Here is a 22986-nt window from a genome sequence, read left to right on the forward strand (position 1 = left end):
ACACTCTGCCGCAGTATCATATGACTGACATTTCGTGCAATACGAATGGGGCGGGGCATTACACCACAAATGCACAGGCCAGGTGTAAAACTTGAAGTGAAAGGAATATGGAAGCTGCCATTTTTACTCCTTACCTGATAAATGTTCCCTTCTTGACTGGGTGCTGATCAATGCCTCTGACACCTTTAGAATTACTGACCCAGAACTAGTATGTGATTGGGTGTTCTACTGCTTGCTCAAGCTTGCCTCAACCTTCTAAAGAAAAAACGCAGACTCACCTGGGAAGGCTGCAGGTAGTCTGGCCTGAAAGCAATCCTGTAACTGGTGCAGTACAAAGTGCCATAAATATCTCGGTGTCCATCTTTGAAATGGATGCGTTTCCTAACCTTCAGTGATTCTTCGTGGACATGTTCTCCTGGAGAAATTAAAATATTACGGGTAAATTAAAACACAAAACTGGCACTTACTTCTAAAGCCCAATATAGTTAAGATTTTGATGATTGTATTCAACTGTTATTACATACATTTATGTAGGGGTAGCAGAGTGTCAATATTCTTGCTATGTATACTTTAGTGATGCAATGCACTCCAGCCAATAATGACCAACAGCTTTTACAGCAGTAACATTGATCTTTCTCTAGATCATACATGTCAAACTCCGGCCTGCAGAGCCATCAAATTTGGCTCTCAAGTGGTTTCTTCCCTTTGCATTATGTTTGATCCACTTTAGGCGTAGCTATGAATCGGCCCGGGAGATTTGGGCGCAGGATAAAGCCGATAAACAGCTAACCCTGCTCCTGCACAAGACCTACTCCAGGTCACTGTGGATAGTGGGAGAAAGATGTAACTCTGCTTCCAGCTATTGCTGGTGGCTCAATTACAGTGTTTTTGTAGTAATATTTGCTCCGTCTTTTGACAGCGTCCAAATTACTCACTGAGCGCCGCTATAGCCGTAATTCCTGCGCCCAAGTCCCCTGCACTGTTTTTACAGCACTCACACGTTAGGCCACCAGGGAAGGTATACTGGAGGTGAAGCCCTACATCACAAGGGAAGCCATATCGGGAGGGAGGGGGGAAAGCACTAGACATCAGAGAACTGTATAGGGCAGGCAGGGGACCCCAGGAAAGTATACTTTGTACAGCACCACGGAATATGTTGGCACTTTATAAATCAATAATAATAATAACTGTATAGGGCAGCCTTTCTCAACCTTTTTACCTTGGAGGAACCCTGTAAATAACTTTTGGATCTCAAGGAACCCCTGCAAACAATTTTTTGGTCTCGAGGAACCCCTACATTTATTTTTCAGGAGGCATGGTCTTTAAATAGGTTAGGCTGCTAATTTCACTACCCCCTATTACACTGCCACTCATTATACTGTCTCCTGAGCCCCAATTTGGTGCTTCTTGTTACAATACCACCTATTATAGTGTGCTTTATTATACTTCCCTTACGATGGGGTAAAATGCCAAGGAACCCCTGCAGAGTCCTCAAGGAACCCTGGGGTTCCAGGGAATCCTGGTTGAGAAAGCCTGGTATAGGGGATGGAGGACCACTAGACACCAGGGAACTGTAAAGAGGCGGGAGGGAAGACCACTAGACACCAAGGAACTGTATAGGGGAGGGAATTGGGCCACTAGACATCAGGGAACTTTATATAATGAAGGGAGGTGGCCACTAGACATTGATATTGGCCTGCGACTTGGTCCCAGTGTTCAATTGCAGCCTACTTTGTAATTGAGTTTGACACACCTGCTCTACATTGTAAACTTGAAAGGGCAGGGAACTCTGCATAGTGTTTCTTATTCTGGTGTAATTTATCATATGAACGTGTATCAATATTGGTGGTGTCTCAAACCACTCATCAACTGTGCATGTATTTGTAATTGTATTGCTGGATGTCCTGATTGCACAACACTTTGAACTACCTCCTCATGTATCTATGCTCCCCACTATTTGTTTTGCACTGCATACAGTACTATGGAAGATGTTGGCATTATATAAATAAACAATAATAATACATGGAACAAGAGACTCAGAAGCATGAATCACAAACTACAGCTACTATAAGCTACTAATAATAAGCCACCAAGTTACATTTTTTCTAAACACAGATCAGTATAAGAATGGCTCGGGACGAGTCCTATTAGCATTGAACTTACTGAAAATGATCACCATTTCACATAATGACTGCCACCCAACCCCATCACCTAACACCTACCCATATATATTATCAGCAATGCACTTTGCCTTTGCAAAACTTAAAAAGTGTACCCAAGTTGAAAATTAAAAAGATTTAATACATACCTGGGGCTTCCACCAGCCCCATCCGCCTGGATCGCTCCCACGCCGGTGTCCTCCGCTGCCAGCAGCTACGAGACCCGGGTACCTGCATTTCTGTCAGACGGAGCCAGTCTAGCGTAAGAGAAGTGCGCTGTTTGCATATCTTTCCAGCAGCCGCTGGAGAAATACGTAGAGGGGGAACTTCTCCTGCGTAGGCTGGCTCCAATGACGTCAGTGACGGGACCCGGTACCGGAGCTGCGGGCAGCAGAGGATGGCGGTGTGGGAGCGATCCAGGCGGATGGGGCTGGAGGAAGCCCCAGATATGTATAAAATCTTTTTATTTTCCCAGCTCTGAGTCCCTTTAAGAAGAACTGTAGTGAAAATAACGTAATGAACAAAATTACTTATATTTTACAATATTCACTTATAAATTATTTAGTCAGTGTTTGGCCATTGTCAAATCTTTCCTTTCCCCCATTTACATTCTGAAATGTATCACTGGTGGCAACATGTTTAGTCCTGTCAGTTATCTTTGCAGGATGTCCGTTTACTGAGCATTCTATGCACAGAGGGAGATACTGATTGCTTGGCAGTTGGAAACAGCTGTTATTTCCCACAATGCAATGAGTTCCACAAACCGCAAATTGTCAGGGCCATAGCCGCTACCCCACTAGCAGTGAGATAAGCAAAAAATGCCATTTTTTCGCATTCAATTTCACAAAAATTGTTAAATTCAATCTTCAAGTGAAAAAGTAATTGAAAATGTTGTTTTTCACAAATTTTCGCTGTAAAAATATAGATTGTTTTGCGGCTTTGTGGGAAAAAAATTGGCAGTAAAAATATTGTTTTTCTGCTTTTTTCTGCTTTTCACAGGTTTTCACAAACTGCAAAAATGCGAAAATACGAAAGTTTTTTGCAAAAATGTTATCGAAATCGAGTCATCTGTGGGAAACAGTTGAGTACTGTACTGTTAGCCATCAGTAAAAGCAAAAAGTTTTGAATCAGGATGATATCTTCTACTCTTTCTTTTAAGTTAGCCAATATATGGTATCATCCTGATTCAAAACTTCTTGCTGTGGGAAAGAGGCCTTATATGAAAGTACTATTTACTGGCATATGTATACAAATTGTGCTCACAGAGTTTCAGCTTTTTTTTTCTTATGGTGCTAAATGACAGTAAAACCTGTTTCTGTTTCTTAGAATGCATCAGGATAATGGTTGCTATAAAACAACAGATAAGAACATTATAGTCATAGTGTATAGTTTCCTGTTCATGCCTGAGACTCAAGTGTTTTCACGTGTCATGCCTAAGCAACCCCTTTAGTTTAAAGAATTCCTTATTAACCTTTGCACAGCAATATGGCTGAAGATATTGTTGTTAACAGTCACTTATGCACTGCTTTTAACAAGTACTGTACAGAATGGTTTTATATGCTGTTTGCAACATGCTAGATTTAACAGGGCGTGCTGCATTAACAGGCATATGAATCAATATTTTTGCATTGCGGTGCAATGTGAGGGGGCGGAGCATAACACCCCAACGCTCACCACAAATATAAAACCGGCCTCAATGTTAAAGGACAACTGAAGTGAGAAGGATATGGAGGCTCTCATATTTATTCCCTTTTAAGGGAATAGTTGCCAGGGTATCCTGCTGATCCTCTGCCTCTAATACTTTCAGCCATAGACCCCAAACATGCATGCAGCTGATCAGAAATTTCTGACATTCTTGTCAGATCTGACAAGATTTTCTGCCTGCTTGTTCCTGGTGTGATTCAGACACTACTGCAGCCAAATAGACCAGCAGGGCTGCCAGGCAACTGGTATTGTTTAAAAGAAAATAAATATGGCAGCTTCCATATAATTCTCGCTTCAGGTTCCCATTAAGGAACTATAGCCATAAAACTCTTTCTGGAAAAGAACAGCTTCTGATTGCAGGGGATAGATAAAAATAGGTAAATAGTTCATATATTTTAGCTCTGGGATACTGAAAGACCATGTCATTTGGCTGAGACAATTAAAACCTGTAAACGTTATTTTAACATTTTAACAGTGAATAAGGCTGGGGATTCTAAAAAAACACACACAAAAAAAACAACACATTTTTAGGTGCAGGAGGATAGATACAGTTGTTCATCTCATCAGTTTATTTTCTCCTCAGGTTTCATTTAAGTGTACCCATACTCATTCCTCTTACTTGCCTTTTATCACTGCAATGTTGCTGTCAGAATATATTGGCTCCAGGAAATTCTCATTGGCCTCAGTGCAGTTGTTGACACATAACTAAAATTCAGAGACACAGGCCAAGGTTGTCGGCTGACAGCTGGTTATAATTTCAGGATATAATTAAAACAATTTCTAATAACAGTAGGCCATTGGATTTCGGCCTGGCCACATGGAAAGGCATACGGATGAAATTAGTAAGAGACGGATAGATTGCGGTGCGGACAGCTGTTTCTGAAAATGTAAAGCTCAAGTTCAGGATCGACTTTTATATCTGCGTTTTGTAAAAATACAAGAATTGTGCACTAAAAACTATGTTACAATATACTCCAATATTTGCAATATAAATACTGTATTTTTTGGACTATGAGACTCACTTTTTCTCCCCAAAAAGTGGGGAAAAAAAGTCACTGCATCTTATAGTCCAAATGCAGGGAGTTCCTGACTTCTGAATGCCTGCCAATTCGAACCTCCAACCGGCCGCAATGTACTGTGCCCATGCAGAGGAGGACACAGGGGGACACAAAGAGGCATAGAAGAGGACACAAGAAGGGCAAAAGCAGATTTTTTCAATTCACTTCCGAGCAATTTGTTTTTCGGTCATGAGAACAGAGCGCTAGCTTGACTTTCAGCCAGAAGGGGGATTACTGTGTATTAACGCGGAAACCCTTGGGGGCTATTTTTTTAGCGTTGCGGTGCCATCAACCCAAATTTCCCGGCGCCTCAAGGGAACTGTGTGCTGGTGATAATCATTGTCAGTGAGCGCATCACAAGATTATATGGTTATAATGTAGGGAAACAAAAGAGGCATTGTAAAAGTCTCTATTCAAACTTGCATTTGTTACAGAGTGTGACAATTGCAAGAAGAGAGTCTGGAAAAGTGATCGATGATGTTTATATTTGTGCCAGATTTCTCTCATCTGCACTGCTATTTTCATGAACTTATTTTTTTTTTCCCTGAAGCAGATGCTCAGGTGAGGAAATGAGATAACACACCAGAATTTGTTGCTCTCCCTGAAAGGTGCGATCGTGTAGGAAATAAAAGGCTGAGTAGCTCAGCCTGGAATCAGTCTGATCTGAGAGAGCATAGGCTCTGTGCTGAACTAACAAGGTAATTTTTTGAAGTTTGTGCAGGTAAGGATTGCTGTTATTCTTGTTTTGTTTGGGACAAGCATTAGGCTTGTACCTAGTAGAGAGGATTCTCAACTTTAATTAGTTAGTAGCCCATCCAGTAGAAAGGATTTGTTTACATCTTGTTCCTTGCTTTCCTGTAAATAGTCTGTGTGTAGCCTGTACCACTGCAGCCATTCCTCCCTAGTAACTGGAAAGATCCGTGGCACGGATCTTCCAGAAGGTCCCGACCTGCGGAGGTAGGCGCGAGGAGCACACGGGAAGCCTCTGGAGGCAGGGCCGGGCCGAGGCATAGGCTGGAGAGGCTCCAGCCTCAGGGCGCAATGTAGGAGGGGGCGCAGAATTCATTCAGCTGTCATTCCTAATTGTGTTTGATGCAGAAAGAAATAAGAAAAGGGGATACGTGGCAGTGATTGCAAGCCAGATAACTAGATATTAAGGTGTTGGGGAGGTTGTGGGCCCTGTGGCGCCTCTTAGTCTAATAGCAATCAGTGTTTGATGGCTCGGGTGGCAGGGATGGAGGGGCGCACTTTGGTGTCTCAGCCTTGGGTGCTGGAGGACCTTGTCCCGGCTCTGTCTGGAGGATCAAGATGCTTTCATCTTCTTAGATAATTATGTGATTTTTGAGCTGAGGTTCCTCTCGGCTTCACTTTAATGCATTTTAGTGCATAAACCCGTATGTGCCGTTATACACTCAGAAGCTGAGAAGTACTGTGCATAGTTAAATAACTCTGCAATGACCCAGTCCCTTAGGTACAAAAGATTCTGTTTCTGAACTTCCTACAACCTTCCTAATATCATCTGGCTTTTAATCAAGCCTTTTACAGAAAAGCGGAGATTACAGAAAGTAAATCAGCCATTTCTAAGCGTGTGCTGGGACAGGAAGTTGATATTTAGGCAGCGTGGCAGTGTGGTCTGTGTTGCCATGGAAACCAGAAGATTATGTGCTCTTTTGCTGCGTGCTTCAGTTTCCTGTCTGCACTCACCCGGCAGGCACTTGAGGGTGACACTCTGCGCTGTGCGGTCACCCATTGTTGGAGACTTCGAGCTTCTGACCTGCAAAATAAACAGAGCGATGGTCACTGAGACTTATATAGTTACAAGCAGTATGCTTTCTAAATACAAGAGCTATGACAGCTACAACAATAACATGTATATAGTATACATGGCAATGTAATGTATTACAAGAGAAACTACAATAAAAAATAAAAAATATTTAAAGACTGCTGTCTTCTTCTTTAACCATTTAAGTACCAGCAGTCTCTGCCCCCTTAAAGAGAACCTGAACTGAAAATAAAAAGTCAAAATAACCATACACAGGTCATACTTACCTCCTGTGTAGTCTACCACTCAATCTCCTTCTCCTCTCCTGCATCCCATTTGTCCACTGTGATCAATGGATTTCTCCGTCCTCCATTTTAAAAATGGATATTGCCTCATAACAGCTTCCTGGTCAGCACACTGTTAAACTGTAATATCACCCACTTGAGCCATAGGGAAACATGGACATTACCTTGCACATTCAGTTGTAACTAACAGCTGCTGATATATAACTGACCGCTACTGGTGTATTTCAGTTCTGACAAAATATTGTCAGAACTGGAAGGGATCACTGTAAGAAGAAATGGTGAGCCTCTGAGAGGAACTGACGGTGAGGTTAGTATGTAATATTCATTTGCAGCTACGTCATGTGTTTACTTTAAATAATTTTCCTCGCTTCAGGTTTCATTTAAGAACCAGAGACCCCTGGTACCAGAAATGGCAGAATACCGACAAATCGCCGTACATACCCACTGCAACAGCCATTTACACTGTACGCTGGGAACCTCAGGCCACTCACTTTGCCGTCTCTATGACAGAAGAGTTCTGTGAGTTGGTCAGAGCCACTTTCATTGGAACCTGACCGTGTCTATCAATGTAAGCCAATGGGAGTTGCCTACATTGATAGGTAGGGTAAGGAGTCAATGAAATCCTGCCCCACTTACAGGGCTCTGCTGTCATACCCACAGCAGGGTAAATGAGCTGTGGCGGGGAGATAGCAACATCATCAGTGGGAGCGATTTCAACTAGCGTCATCCTTAAATGGTTAACAGTTTAGCTTTTCATGCAGCCAATCTGTAATGTTGCCCCATGCAACTGGCCCACATTAGCCCAAAGACTGATCCTATTCGAGTCAAGCAAAACCGGCAGTGGAAATGTGGGTGCTGCCATAGGCCGTAATATGAATGACAGCTATAGCAGCGCTCGATCAGTCATTTGGGCACCGTCAAAAGACGGAACCCAAATTACCATAAAAATAGCATCATTTGGGTGCCATCAATAGCTGGAAGCCCAATTACGTCTTTCTCCTGAGTCCATGGCGGCCTGGAGCGCGAATAAAAACAAAAGCTGTGACTTTTGCAGGAGCAAGGTGAGCTGTTTTTTGGCTGTACCCTGTGCCCAAATTCCTGGTGCCTTAATTACATATATGCAATCCTATTATGAAATTTCCCCCCACTAAGCTCTTCCTCCTCTTCTGTCCCGGAAGAGCCAACTAAGATCCTCTTAATTAAAGGTGTCATTAGCAGGGCCGTGGAGTCGGAGTCGTGGAGTCGGAGCAATTTTGGGTGCCTGGAGTCGGAGTCGGGAAAAAATGCACCGACTCCGACTCCGAATAAATTTGTAACTGTAATTAAAATAGAAAATATGATAAAATGTTCTATTTCTCAGATAATAGTCATTAAAAATAATGTATATATACAGTAATAGCTGTGTTCAGTCCACAAAAATGAAATAAACCAATCAAAATTAGTTACTTGTGCTGCTTCAATAAAGCAGTCCCCGTATTTTTAAAGTCAGATATACATATCTGATTGTGACTGTACAGTATATATGATGTGTACACAGGAATCTCTTATATATACGAAATATCTATGCTGTAAGTATAAAGCCTGATGTGTAGCCGTGTCACTAATAGAGATGGTCAATGAGATGGAAATAATTCTGTGTTGATGCTGGTTTATGCAAATGTATGCACACTCTTTGCTCATGAAATCAAATAATTTGATATGTTGTTAAAATTTGGTTTGGTGACTACAAATTAAAGGCTACCTGAGACGGATGAAAAGAAAAGTGTTATACATACCTGGGGCTTCTTCCAAATCCCTTCAGGCTAATCAGTCCCTCGCTGTCCTCCTCCACCACCTGGATATTCTGCTATGAGTCCAGGTAATTCAGCCAGTCAGAGCAGTCTAGCTACGTGCCGCTTCCACAGCCAGGAGCATTCTGCACCTGCGCAATAGTGCTGCGTAGGTGTAGTACGCTCCCAGCGGCGGAGTGTGTGCATGCGCACTACACCAGACTGGCTCAAGTACCTGGACTCATAGCAGAAGATCCAGGTGGTGAAGGAGGACAGCGAGGGACTGATTAGCCTGAAGGGGGCTGGAGGAAGCCCCAGGTATGTATAAAACTTTAATTTCATCTGTCTCTGGTTTACTTTGTTACACAGTAGTACTATACTCTACATATGCTCTCCCCACAGAGCTGCAGGGAATCCACTGAGAATGTTGTGCACATTGAACACAGAGGTGTTGTCTATCACCCATAAACCTGGTTCAGATTGTGCATGAAGAATGTGTAATAGAGGAAGAATCTCCTCATTCCCCTGCAGAGTACCTGCACATCATTCTTACATGTACCCACAGTTAAATTGCCTAGGGCCTAATAGATGTTCTTTGTTCCGGTCTGTACCTTTTACAAGTACTCTTACCAAGGACTAGTTTTAGTCTAAAGGGAATAAATATAGTAGTCTACATATCCTTCTCACTTCAGTTGTCTTGTAAAATTCCTAAGTGTTGGCAGTTAAGAGACGAATTTCACGTTACATACTATTAAGCAACAAAATTGTAATATGCAAATTAGAGGAGTCGGAGTCGGTGGAATCCTAAACTGAGGAGTCGGAGTCGGTGGATTTTTGGACCGACTCCACAGCCCTGGTCATTAGTTGTACAATATTTTCCTCAGACACAATCTTTCCATCAGATTTTTAAGATCAAATTGTACAGAAAACCATGCAGTATGTGGAGAGAATTAATGTAAAACAATTCTATGGTCAATTGGAATAGAAATTGTTGTGAATAGGAATGTGTTTTTTGCTATCATATATGAAGAGAGACATTCTGGATTATGCGAACAATCGATAATATCCTTCTGAATACTTTCCATCCCGCAAATCTAATTGAATGATCGCGACTGATGAAAATATTGTATAGTCAATGGGCACCTCCAGGAGTGAGCATTGAGTTTCCCTTTAGATGAGATTTAGAAGACGACGACAACAACTCTTCCCTTAAAAGATCACAAATGACTTAATTCTACATGTATTCACTGATATGGAAATGTGCACACATAGGCTGCATAAATGATGTAGGCATCTTAATTGATTCAATACTGTACTGACTGAGCAACAGCACACTATGACTACATTCAGACACCTGACATGTCCCATGACTAGTCTCCTCAGATGTGGACATTCCCCAGACCTCCCACTCTGTCAGCAGTTAGGAAAGTAAACACATCTCACATTATCCTGTCCCTCAATATTTACTGCTGTAATTGTATGACAGAGCAAACAGATGGGGCAATGTATACATGCAGCACAGCTCCAAACCATGTCTTGTTCATCTGCACAATTTCCCTTTTGGAACCAAAGCAGCTTTCCTACCTGTGCCTAAAACAGTGCCATTGCTTAAAAAGAACCAGCTTCTAATACCTTTAATGCCCCTAGTAGCATTAGCCATACACAGGATATATATATATTTACTGTGTGCATGTGTATAATATATATATATATATATATATATATATATATATATATATATATATATATATATATATAATATATATATATATATATATATATATATATATATATATATATATATATATTATATATATATATATACACATAAAAACACACAGCAGATGAATCTGGTTGATAACAAGTTAAGTAACTGTGTACAATGCCAAGCAGCGGTCGCTAAAGCAAATGCAATTCTGGGATGCGTAAAATGGCAAATAATATCTCGGGATGCTAGTAAACTACTCCATCTGTATAAATCCCTTGTGAGGCCACATCTGGAGTATGGAGTACAGTTTTGGGCACTGCCCTATAGAAGGACATTGACCTAGAAAGGTTACAAAGATGGGCAGCTGAATTAAGGGGGTTAAATTAAGGGGATAATTAAGAGGGATGGAAGATCTTACTTACCAAGAAGAATTTTGCTTTTTTAAAACAGAAGGTTTTTGCGATTATTCTTGGTTGGAGTGAGCTCTGAAATGTCCCACAGTGCATCACTGCTGAAATATGCAAATCATTTCTGTTGTCCCTAATAGCTAAACACATCCCCAGAACTGCTGGAATGCAATGATGTGTCAGCTTGTTAATATTACAGAGCCACACTAATCCAACATGCATACAGACTGTTTCTGATTGGTTGATCCACATCACTGCATGGCTTGGATTAATATGGCTCTATGGGGTAGGACTTGAAACACCCAGAGTTACAGAATATATTACCCAGCAAGCTCATGGTGAACCAGAACTCCTAGGAGTGTGTAAGGGGCTGCTATATAGAGCAGGATATTGCCTTCTTAAAACAGAAGGTATTAGCTAGTCTGCTATATGGTATGCCACAGAGAGGTGTATTCAATTAACTGCATTAAGCAGAATTACAAGCGTAAAGTTTTACAGCATGATGAGCAGAGCCTTACAGTAGTCAAGGAGAATATTATCAGGACATACAAAGGGCCAGATTTAGGCCAAGGCCACCTAGGCCATGGCTTAGGGCGAAACAGGAGCAAGGGCACCAAAGCAGCAGGCTAAACTGGTGCAGCATTGCAAGCTCGCAAATGCTGAAATCCAGGGAGATCAGGCGAGCGCGCTGCCAGATGCCTGTGCAGCAGCCACCTTGCTCTCTGTGCACGTTTGCATTGTGGCTGTTGGCTATGGACTTGGGCAGCATTGGAGACAGAAAGGAAGAGGAAGCTTCTGCACTGGAAATGAGCAGACAAATAAGTGACACTGATGGCTGCTGCGGCGTGAAGGCGAGCTGGTTACCTATACTGAAGGGGGGGGGGGGGGAGGAGGGATTATTGGAGTCATTAAGCTACCTATACTGGAGGGAAAGAGGGGAGGGGTCATCTGGCTACCTATACTGGAGGGGGGCGGCCAGTGACAGTGGCCTTGGGTGGTAAAGAGTACAAATCTGGCCCTGGACATACACTACACTGGGTTATTTGACTTTGAACTGTTTTTCAAGTTAAATTAACTCATTAGCCACATCCATTCATCTCCTTCTTAAAAACATATCATAAATCCGTCCCAATCTCACTTGAAGTTCCACTAAAATTCTTCCATATGCCTCGGCCATGTCCTATCTTGACTATCACAACAGCCTCCTCATTCATTCATTGTGTGTTCCTATGGGTACCCAGATGGATCGGGAAACGCTCGTTCCTCAGGCCACGTTGCTGAACATTCCCTGATCCAGCTAGCCAGATTTACTTACAAGAGGAAGAGCAAGCAGGCCATTATAACGTTACAGTAGCAGGGGATCCTATTAATTTGTGCTATAGACTGGCTATCAGCTTTGAGTGATACTGGGTGACAGCTGTACACTCACTAATGAGGCGAATGATAATCAGTCAAAGCAGACAATCATTGCATGTGTGTACATACTTGAAGCACGTTATTCTGACTACCGCAGTTTGGTGACTATACCCCAATGATCCAATATCTGTAAATGTAAAAATACTTTTTTGAAACTCTTCTTCTTTTGTAGCATTCCTCTTCCACACACGCAAACACAAACACACATGCAAACAAACACACACGCACACACACAAACACGCACGCACACGTACCTTCTCCCTGGATTTATGGCAAATGAATACACTGGAAGGGCAAAACATTGGCTGCATTTGCTGAACATGGGCTGGACAGTTTGTGTAGAAGTTCTTTCCAGAAGTACAAGGTACATGAGTCATTGCAGTGCTCTCATTCTGGGAACCAGACCTGTTTTCTGTTCTCAAAAATGTGTCCCTGCATTCCGCAGCTCTGTGAAGCTCATTGTGGAGTTTCTGTTTTCACAGAAATGTGGAGATGTGAAGAGACAGAAATAGCAGCCAGTGTGGTTCCAGTCCTGCTTTCAGGCTGCCTACCTGCTGGAACTTCCATATGGAATCATTGTCTACCACCTCGGCTGGCAGGATATATGACTGCCACTGTACCCATACAGGACCTAAACTCTAGGGAACTTTGTTGAAGGACAATTCTACGCACAGTGCTAAATCAATTCAGCTAATGTCTTTGCATGGCAGAATGGCACTGCAGATGACCGGAACTATTTAACTGGATTCCCCACCTGATTAGGTAATTATTGTTAGTTTAAAAGAAACCGGTAATGTCCCAAAAAAAGGTTTTAGTTACCTGGGGCTTCTGCCAGCACCTTGCAGCTCCTGTCCCCCGCCGTGGCTCAGTTTCATTATCGGAAGTCGCTGACCACTGTGCCTGCGGGTCCTTCTTTTTCGTTCCCCTTGCTGAGAGAGTGTCCTGTACAGGCACAGTATGAGATTTTCTCATACTGCGCCTGTGCAGGATGCTCCCGGCGACGGCAGGACGAACGAGGACGCGCACAGTCAAGAGCTGCACAGGCGCAGTAACTGTCAACTTGTAAGTCGGCCGCAACAAACATGAGCAACGACGGGGGCACAGGGAGGCTGCAGGGGCTGGCAGAAGACCCTGATAAGTTAAACTTTTTTTTTTTTAGACATTACAAGCTACCTTTAAGATGTTAGGATATTTGTGAAGCATTAGGGTCATTATTGCACTTAAGGCCGTTTTTACGCTTGTTGGTGTGCAGAGATGAGGCTTCATATGACCCTGCGCCATGTTGCGGCATCAGGGTCATATACATAGGCCTGCCACCTAGTTAGTAACATACTCCGTGCTGGGCAGGAAGTACATCATTGGGATTTCCATCGGAATCACACCGTGCTCCTGTCTTGCACACTGCCTGCGGTGCCCATTACAGGGCTGTTACCATAAGGCACTGTAGGCAATAATGACCCTAATGCTTCACCAATATCCTAACATCCCTATGCAGAGTCCTAGTGACGAGTGTAAATGCTCTTGGAATTCTTCTGATGAGATCTCCCTTCAGTCAGGGGCACCTCTAGCTACCTAATACTTGGGGACAGTGCTAGTTAATTAATATTGAGGGTACTTCTGGCTACCTAATACTAAGGGGCACCTGTAACTACCTATGACGGACAAGGGAAGTAAGGGAGAAGTGACAGCTGGGACAGCCAGCACACTCGCAGTGCGGTTCAACAGGGTTTGTAGGTTCATGGAAGGCGAAGTCTAGGGTGCCAGGACATCTGTGCCTATAGGCTCCTGTGAGGTAAATCCAGGCCTGGCCCATTGACTTGCATTACTGCATGATCCATGCGGATCATCACTGAACAGCTGCCACTGCTAGCTTTGTACTTCTCAATTCTCCCAACTGTTCCGTTTTCAGAGGGACAGTCCCTCTTTGGGAACCCAGTCCCTCTTTCTCCCTCATTTGTTCCTCTTTCAGGACTTGTGTACAGATCTATATCAATATATGTATTTTTCTAATGAAAAAAATGTGCTTAATTGGCTCTAAACTTTATTCCCATGCTTTAAATTGATATATTTGTTATTTTCACATGTTAATATGAAGGATAATGAACCAGGATAGAAAGGACCAGTGCGGTTTGAATTATAAAACATATTTTTCTAATGAAATCTTTATGTTATCCGTGACTAGGGGTTTGTGGAGGTGTGATTGGGGTGTGGAAGGGGCGTGGCTTAAGTGTCCCTCTTTCTTATCTCAAAAAGTTGGGAGGTATGACACGGGACCAGATTTGGAGGAAGGCCCCCAGAGGCCTGCGCCTAGGGCAGGACATTCTGAAGGGGTGACAGGTTGGTAGCACCTGTCACCATCAGCCACTCCAAAGAGCCATTTCGCAGCTGGCCGCCCGGCTTTACATTGACTGCACTGTTGTGGCTGCCTGACTGAGACTGAACATGTGTGTGCAGTGCAGCTGGCAGGGGCAGCCGCTGGCTACAAACAACAAGCGCAGATTACCACATCAATAAAAATTAACTGATAGTTCAATTCTCTAAGGCCTTGGTTTTTACACGCTAGATTCTTGGTCGAGATGGGGCAAAACAATGGTCTCAGCCAAAGATTATCTAGTGTGTGTACAAAGCATTCAGGCCACCTCCTGAAGCAAGCCTAAACACTGCTGGAATGAAAGTTAACCAAATGAATAGAACAGTAGATAGTGTGTAAAACAGAAGTATTATTGTTCAGCTAACGTGCACAAAAACAGAAACACACACTGTGATCTTACCATATGGTACATATGCTTACATGCATATGGAAATGTAGTGAATAAATCTATTTTACTTCTAGTATGATCACTCACACTATACAAACCGTGAGCACACACATACTATACACACTGTACATGCACATACATTCAAAGTACAGACACAACACACACAGACATATACAGTACAGGTTGTACACTTCTACAGGTGACTGGAGGTCAAGATTGTACATTTCAGCATAGACCTGTGAGCCTTTTAGTTCTCACCTTCCGGAGTCCTTATGTGTGGAATTTTTTAATGTAATAAAAATTGTGCTCATTTAATTTATACCAACACCAAATTTCCCCTGTTCCGCCACAACCGACTACTTTTTCATGCCACCCAGCTGGAAAAAAATTCTGGGGAGAACACTGTACTCGTCAGTGATATTTATTTAGTTAAGTATTTATGTAGTGCCGACATATTACGCAGCGCTGTACAGAGTATATTGCCTTGTCACTAACTGTCCCTCAGAGGGGCTCACAATCTAGTCCCTACCATAGTCATATGTATGTATCGTGTAGTGCATGTATGGTCTAGAGGCAATTTTTTGGAGGGAAGCAAATTAACTTATCTGTATGTTTTTGGGATGTGGGAGGCAACCGGAGTGCCCGGAGGAAATCCACGCAGACACGGAGAGAACATACAAACTCCTTGCAGATGTTGAAAATTGCGCAAAAGGTGGATCAGCGCATCACCAGGCCACCTCCAAATGGCCTACAATCAGAGGTGCGCTGAGCCCCCCCAGAAACTGCAAACGCACCTTGAACCCAAACAGAAGCTCTGCGTATACACCAAAAGCAAGGCTGCTAAGTGGGAGCAGCTGACCAAAAATGAATTAAATTAGTACATAGCAAAGAATTGAACAGTGCTACTTAAAAACAGATAAGTGCCTACCTGCAAGAGAGTGCAAGCCCCACTTGTGGGATAAAATACACACCTAGCATACACATAACCTGTCTACCACTGGAGGATGTTGGTTTCCTGTAACAGCTTGCATGCAACTTGTTAAGTACTCGTCCCTCCCACTGCGGAGAAGTCATCCCCCTATGGGAGGGGACCTAACACTAACTAAATCCTAACTTATGCATATGCATAGCCTGGGTGCGCTACCAAATAAAATCGAAAATTGAAAATTGCGCAAAAGTTGGATCAGCGCATCACCAGGTTGCCTCCGAATGGCCTACAATCTGCCTCCGAATGGCCTTTAGTAGCGCACCCAGGCTATGCATATGCATAGGTTAGGATTTAGTTAGTGTTAGGTCCCCTCCCATAGGGGGATGACTTCTCCACAGTGGGAGGGACGAGTACTTAACAAGTTGCATGCAAGCTGTTACAGGAAACCAACATCCTCCAGTGGTAGACAGGTTATGTGTATGCTAGGTGTGTATTTTATCCCACAAGTGGGGCTTGCACTCTCTTGCAGGTAGGCCATTTATCTGTTTTTAAGTAGCGCTGTTCATTTCTTTGCTATGTCCTTGCAGATGTTGACCTGGCTGGGATTCGAACCGGGGACCCAGCGCTTGCAAGGCGAGAGTGCTAACCACTATGCCCCCGTGACTGGCGGCAGCACCTACCATTAAGGTGATATATCAGGAAGTGATCGGCGGTGGCACCTGTCTGGAACCGGCCCCACGGCACGCCTGCAGATGCTGTTCCCAACTGCGGGTTTGACCAGATCAAGCAGGGAGCAGCCTTATTCAAGCTACAACAAGGCTGTCGCCCCTCAAAGCACTTCTCACTGCCACCACTAGCTGTTGCTAGACACTTCAACAATTCCCAGTCTGCTGTCGAGTGATCTGCACGCAGTCCGCGTTTTCATATTTAGGTCAGCTTTGCGCTTAGGCCAAAAACGGGAACGCCACACACACAATACAATCGTACAGTAGCAAGGCACAATCAGGCACTGAACTTGTAACGTAAATTACACTGCAGTCTCTTTCTAGGCTATGAGCTAGTTTAGTACATCAGAAGTCAAACTTACTAAATAAAGATTTAATATTCCAGAAAAAAGTGGAACAATGCAGAAAATAATATATACAAAAGATTTACAAAAACAAAGTAAAAATTACAAAGATACACAATAAGACAGTTTGCTTAAAATAAAATGGGAATAACGTTACCAATACGAGGTCTGACCGTTGTTTGCGGTAGAACGCGGTCTGGTCAGGAACCAGGATAGTCCTAGCGTCTTTGCTATCTCCAGAGAACTACAACTCTAAATCCTCCTAGCTAATGTTTTATAGCAAAATTTGTGGCCCGGGGCCACTCAAATGTCCAGATCCAGGAATAATCCAATTTTCTCAGGTGTGACAGCACATCCTTGCTGGCTATGATATGCCAATTCCAGAGTTCCCTGTTAGCCTTTGAAGTTCCCAGACTTCCCGTTATTCGGGATTGTATATTTGGTCAACAGGTAGCTGTTTACATGAATACAAAGTTCAAAGCAATGCAACACCTTTTCAGGATGCAGGACAAAAGCGAAGGTTGTTATGTAATTACCTGTTTCCTTGCCGGGGACCGCAGTGTCCAGAGGAACTGAATGCTAACGTACTTCATACTGTCATACAGACAATCACAGCTTCCCCCAAAGCCAGACTGGTGTTAGCAGACATACACATATGATACAGTATTTCATAGTAGATCAAAGGTAAGGACATGGCTGCTATTGGCCTAATTAGCCATCTCTTAATTAGAGGCTAGCAAACCAACTCAGCAGTTCCTGCCCCTACTATTCACAAAAGTTCACCTTTGGATGCAAATGTACTTTACATGGTTGTACAGACAATCCAATTAGCAGCTTCCTTCAGCCTGATGCCTGAAGCCAGCTGCCATACACATCTGACATAACACACAGCAGACAGAAAATGTGAAAATATGCTTCTGTATTATCCCAACATCATAACTAGCTGCTATATCATGACAGCACCTACCGTTGAGTCACAGGTCGGTGATACATCAGGAAGTGACTAGCGGTGGCACCTACTGGTAAGTCACAGGTCGGAGATATATCAGGAAGTGACCGGCGGTGGCACCTACTGGTAAGTCACAGATCGGTGATACATCAGGAAGTGACCGGCGGTGGCACCTACTGGTAAGTCACAGGTCGGAGACATATCAGGTAGTGACCGGCAGTGGCACCTACTCAGAGATGAGCGTAATGGCGTAATTACGATTTCGCGAAATTTCGCGTAATTAGTGTAATTACGTTTATGGCCGTAAGTACATAATTGTAATGAAGAAGGATTTCGCGAAATTTCGCGTAAGCGTAATTTTCGCGTAATTTTTGCATTGCAACGGGTATTACGAAATTAACCACTTCAGGACCACAGTCTTTTCGCCCCTTAAGGACCAGAGCCTTTTTCTCCATTCAGACCACTGCAGCTTTCACGGTTTATTGCTCGCTCATACAACCTACCACCTAAATGAATTTTACCTCCTTTTCTTGTCACTAATACAGCTTTCTTTTGGTGCTATTTGATTGCTCCTGCGATTTTTACTTTTTATTATATTCAGCAAAAAAGACATGAATTTTGGCAAAAAAATGATTTTTTTTAACTTTCTGTGCTGACATTTTTCAAATAAAGTAAAATTTCCTATACATTTGAGCGCGAAAGTTATTCTGCTACATGTCTTTGATAAAAAAAAAACATTCAGTGTATATTTATTGGATTGGGTAAAAGTTATAGCGTTTACAAACTATGGTGCCAAAAGTGAATTTTCCCATTTTCAAGCATCTCTGACTTTTCTGCGCACCTGTCAGGTTTCATGAGGGGCTAAAATTCCAGGAAAGTACAAATACCCCCCAAATGACCCCATTTTGGAAAGAAGACATCCCAAAGTATTCAGTGAGAGGCATGGTGCGTTCATAGAAGATTTTATTTTTTGTCACAAGTTAGCGGAAAATGACACTTTCTGACAAAAAAGAAAAAAAAAAAAGTTTCCATTTCTTCTAACTTGCGACAAAAAAAAAATGAAATCTGCCACGGACTCACTATGCTCCTCTCTGAATACCTTGAAGTGTCTACTTTCCAAAATGGGGTCATTTGTGGGGTGTGTTCACTGTCCTGGCATTTTGGGGGGTGCCTAATTGTAAGCACCCCTGTAAAGCCTAAAGATGCTCATTGGACTTTGGGCTCCTTAGCGCAGTTAGGCTTCAAAAAAGTGCCACACATGTGGTATTGCCGTACTCAGGAGAAGTAGTATAATGTATTTTGGGGTGTATTTTTACACATACCCATGCTGGGTGGGAGAAATATCTCCGTAAATGACAATTTTTTATTTTTTTTTACACACAATTGTCTATTTATAGAGATATTTCTCCCACTCAGCATGGGTATGTGGAAAAATACACCCCAAAACACATTATACTACTTCTCCTGAGTACGGCGATACCACATGTGTGGCACTTTTTTGCACCCTAACTGCGCTAAGGGGCCCAAAGTCCAATGAGTACCTTTAGGATTTCACAGGTCATTTTGAGAAATTTGGTTTCAAGACTATTCCTCACGGTTTAGGGCCCCTAAAATGCCAGGACAGTATAGGAACCCCACAAATTACCCCATTTTAGAAAGAAGACACCCCAAGGTATTCCGTTAGGGGTATGGTGAGTTCGTAGAAGATTTTATTTTTTGTCACAAGTTAGTGAAAAATGACACTTTGTGAAAAAAACAATAAAAATCCAATTTCCGCTAACTTTTGACAAAAAATAAAATCTTCTATGAACTCATCATACACCTAACAGAATACCTTGGGGTGTCTTCTTTCTAAAATGGGGTCACTTGTAGGGTTCCTATACTGCCCTGGCATTTTAGGGGCCCTAAACCGCGAGGAGTAGTCTAGAAAACAAATGCCTCAAAATGACTGTTCAGGGGTATAAGCATCTGCAAATTTTGATGACAGGTGGTCTATGAGGGGGCAAATTTTGTGGAACCGGTCATAAGCAGGGTGGCCTCTTAGATGACAGGATGTATTGGGCCTGTTCTGATGGATAGGAGTGCTAGGGGGGTGACAGGAGGTGATTGATGGGTGTCTCAGGGGGTGGTTAGAGGGGAAAATAGATGCAATCAATGCACTGGGGAGGTGATCGGAAGGGGGTCTGAGGGGGATCTGAGGGTTTGGCCGAGTGATCAGGAGCCCACACGGGGCAAATTAGGGCCTGATCTGATGGGTAGGTGTGCTAGGGGGTGACAGGAGGTGATTGATGGGTGTCTCAAGGTGTGATTAGAGGGGGGAAATAGATGCAAGCAATGCACTGGTGAGGTGATCAGGGCTGGGGTCTGAGGGCGTTCTGAGGTGTGGGCGGGTGATTGGGTGCCCTAGGGGCAGATTAGGGTCTAATCTGATGGGTAACAGTGACAGGTGGTGATAGGGGGTGATTGATGGGTGATTAGTGGGTGTTTAGAGGAGAGAAGAGATGTAAACACTGCACTTGGGAGGTGATCTGATGTCGGACCTGCGGGCGATCTATTGGTGTGGGTGGGTGATCAGATTGCCTGCAAGGGGCAGGTTAGGGGCTGATTGATGGGTGGCAGTGCCAGGGGGTGATTGATGGGTGGCAGTGACAGGGGGTGATTGATGGGTGATTGACAGGTGATCAGTGGGTTATTACAGGGAATAACAGATGTAAATATTGCACTGGCGAATTGATAAGGGGGGGTCTGAGGGCAATCTGAGCGTGTGGGCGGGTGATTGGGTGCCGGCAAGGGGCAGATTAGGGTCTAATCTGATGGGTAACAGTGACAGGTGGTGATAGGGGGTGATTGATGGGTAATTAGTGGGTGTTTAGAGGAGAGAAGAGATGTAAACACTGCATTTGGGAGGTGATCTGATGTCAGATCTGCGGGCGATCTATTGGTGTGGGTGGGTGATCAGATTGCCCGCAAGGGGCAGGTTAGGGGCTGATTGATGGGTGGCAGTGCCAGGGGGTGATTGATGGGTGGCAGTGACAGGGGGTGATTGATGGGTGATTGACAGGTGATCAGTGGGTTATTACAGGGAATAACAGATGTAAATATTGCACTGGCGAATTGATAAGGGGGGGTCTGAGGGCAATCTGAGCGTGTGGGCGGGTGATTGGGTGCCCGCAAGGGGCAGATTAGGGTCTAATCTGATGGGTAACAGTGACAGGTGGTGATAGGGGGTGATTGATGGGTGATTGATGGGTAATTAGTGGGTGTTTAGAGGAGAGAAGAGATGTAAACACTGCATTTGGGAGGTGATCTGATGTCGGATCTGCGGGCGATCTATTGGTGTGGGTGGGTGATCAGATTGCCCGCAAGGGGCAGGTTAGGGGCTGATTGATGGGTGGCAGTGACAGGGGGTGATTGACGGGTGATTGACAGGTGATCAGGGGGGATAGATGCATACAGTACACGGGGGGGGGGGGGGGTCTGGGGAGAATCTGAGGGGTGGGGGGGTGATCAGGAGGGAGTAGGGGGCAGATTAGGGACTAAAAAAAAAATAGCGTTGACAGATAGTGACAGGGAGTGATTGATGGGTGATTAGGGGGGTGATTGGGTGCAAACAGTGGTCTGGGGGGTGGGCAGGGGGGGGTCTGAGGGGTGCTGTGGGCGATCAGGGGGCAGGGGGGGGGGAATTCAGTGTGCTTGGGTGCAGACTAGGGTGGCTGCAGCCTGCCCTGGTGGTCCCTCGGACACTGGGACCACCAGGGCAGGAGGCAGCCAGTATAATAGGCTTTGTATACATTACAAAGCCTATTATACACTTTCCGTGCGGCGATCGGGCAGCTAGTAACCCGCCGGCGCTTCCGAACGTCCGGCGGGTTACAGCGAGCGGTGGGCGGAGCCAGTCCCCGGCGGCTGATCGCGTCACAAATGACGCGATCGCCGCATAGCCACTCCCGCAGCCGCCCCCGCCGATGGGCGTATTGCGGTCGTTTGGGCCCGGACTTTGCCGCCGCCCATCGGCTGGGGGCGGTCCTTAAGTGGTTGATGCGTATGGCCATGCTCCCGAAGCGGAAAAGTTGACGCATGGATCAATGTTAGGTAGCCGCCGACTTTAAGGGTTAATAGCAAAGCCCCCTTAAATGCTAAGAGCCTCAAATTTGGAGAATATATTAAGGAGATCAGAAGGAATAAGAGGAAAACAAATTTTTTCAAAAAGACCTTATAGTTTTTGAGAAAATCGATGTTAAAGTTTCAAAGGAAAAATGTAAACATTTAAAAACCCGCCGACTTTAACGGTTAATAGCAAAGCCTGCTTAAAGTTTAGGAACACCAAATTCCCAGGGTATATTAAGGGGATCAGTGGGAATAAGAGGAAATTTTTTTTTTCAAAAAGACCTTATAGTTTTTGAGAAAATCGATTTTTAAGTTTCAAGGGCGAAAATGTCTCTTAAATGCGGAAAATGTCAGTTTTTTTTGCACAGGTAACAATAGTGTATTATTTTCATAGATTCCCCCAAGTGGGAAGAGTTTTACTTACTTCGTTCTGAGTGTGGGAAATATAAAAAAAAACGACGTGGGGTCCCCCCTCCCAGACCTCTTTAACCCCTTGTCCCCCATGCAGGCTGGGATAGCCAGAACGCGGAGCACCGGCCGCGTGGGGCTCCGCATGGTCCATGGATTGGGGGGTCTCGGAAGGGGAGGGGCAGCCAAGCTTTCCCCTCCCCCTCCGAGCCCTTGTCCAATCCAAGGACAAGGGGCTCTTCTCCACCTCCGATGGGCGGTGGAGGTGGAGGCCGCGATTTCCTGGGGGGGGGGGGGGTTCATGGTGGAATCTGGGAGTCCCCTTTAAAAAGGGGTCCCCCAGATGCCCACCCCCCCTCCCAGGAGAAATGAGTATAGAGGTACTTGTACCCCTTACCCATTTCCTTTAAGAGTTAAAAGTAAATAAACACACAAACACTTAGAAAAAGTATTTTAATTGAACAAAAAACATAACCAC

At 44.0% G+C, this 22986-nt stretch overlaps 1 protein-coding gene across 6 annotated transcripts in view; it reads right to left on the reverse strand.

Moving 5' to 3' along the window:
* Nucleotides 1-22986, reverse strand: part of MTMR11 (myotubularin related protein 11) — a 191311-nt gene that overhangs the window by 89946 nt on the left and 78379 nt on the right. For 5 of the 6 annotated variants that reach the window (XM_068253201.1, XM_068253198.1, XM_068253202.1 and 2 more), the window contains 2 exons: nucleotides 6626-6695; nucleotides 279-415 (listed from right to left, as the gene is read on the reverse strand). In XM_068253201.1, coding sequence (XP_068109302.1) covers nucleotides 279-415; nucleotides 6626-6695 — 207 coding nt within the window. Of the gene's footprint in view, nucleotides 1-278; nucleotides 416-6625; nucleotides 6696-12542; nucleotides 12606-22986 lie in introns of those variants that run through there. The other variant, XM_068253200.1, reaches the window with a different exon arrangement.

The sequence above is a fragment of the Hyperolius riggenbachi genome, chromosome 9, assembly GCF_040937935.1.
Source record: "Hyperolius riggenbachi isolate aHypRig1 chromosome 9, aHypRig1.pri, whole genome shotgun sequence".
Classification (NCBI taxonomy): domain Eukaryota; kingdom Metazoa; phylum Chordata; class Amphibia; order Anura; family Hyperoliidae; genus Hyperolius; species Hyperolius riggenbachi.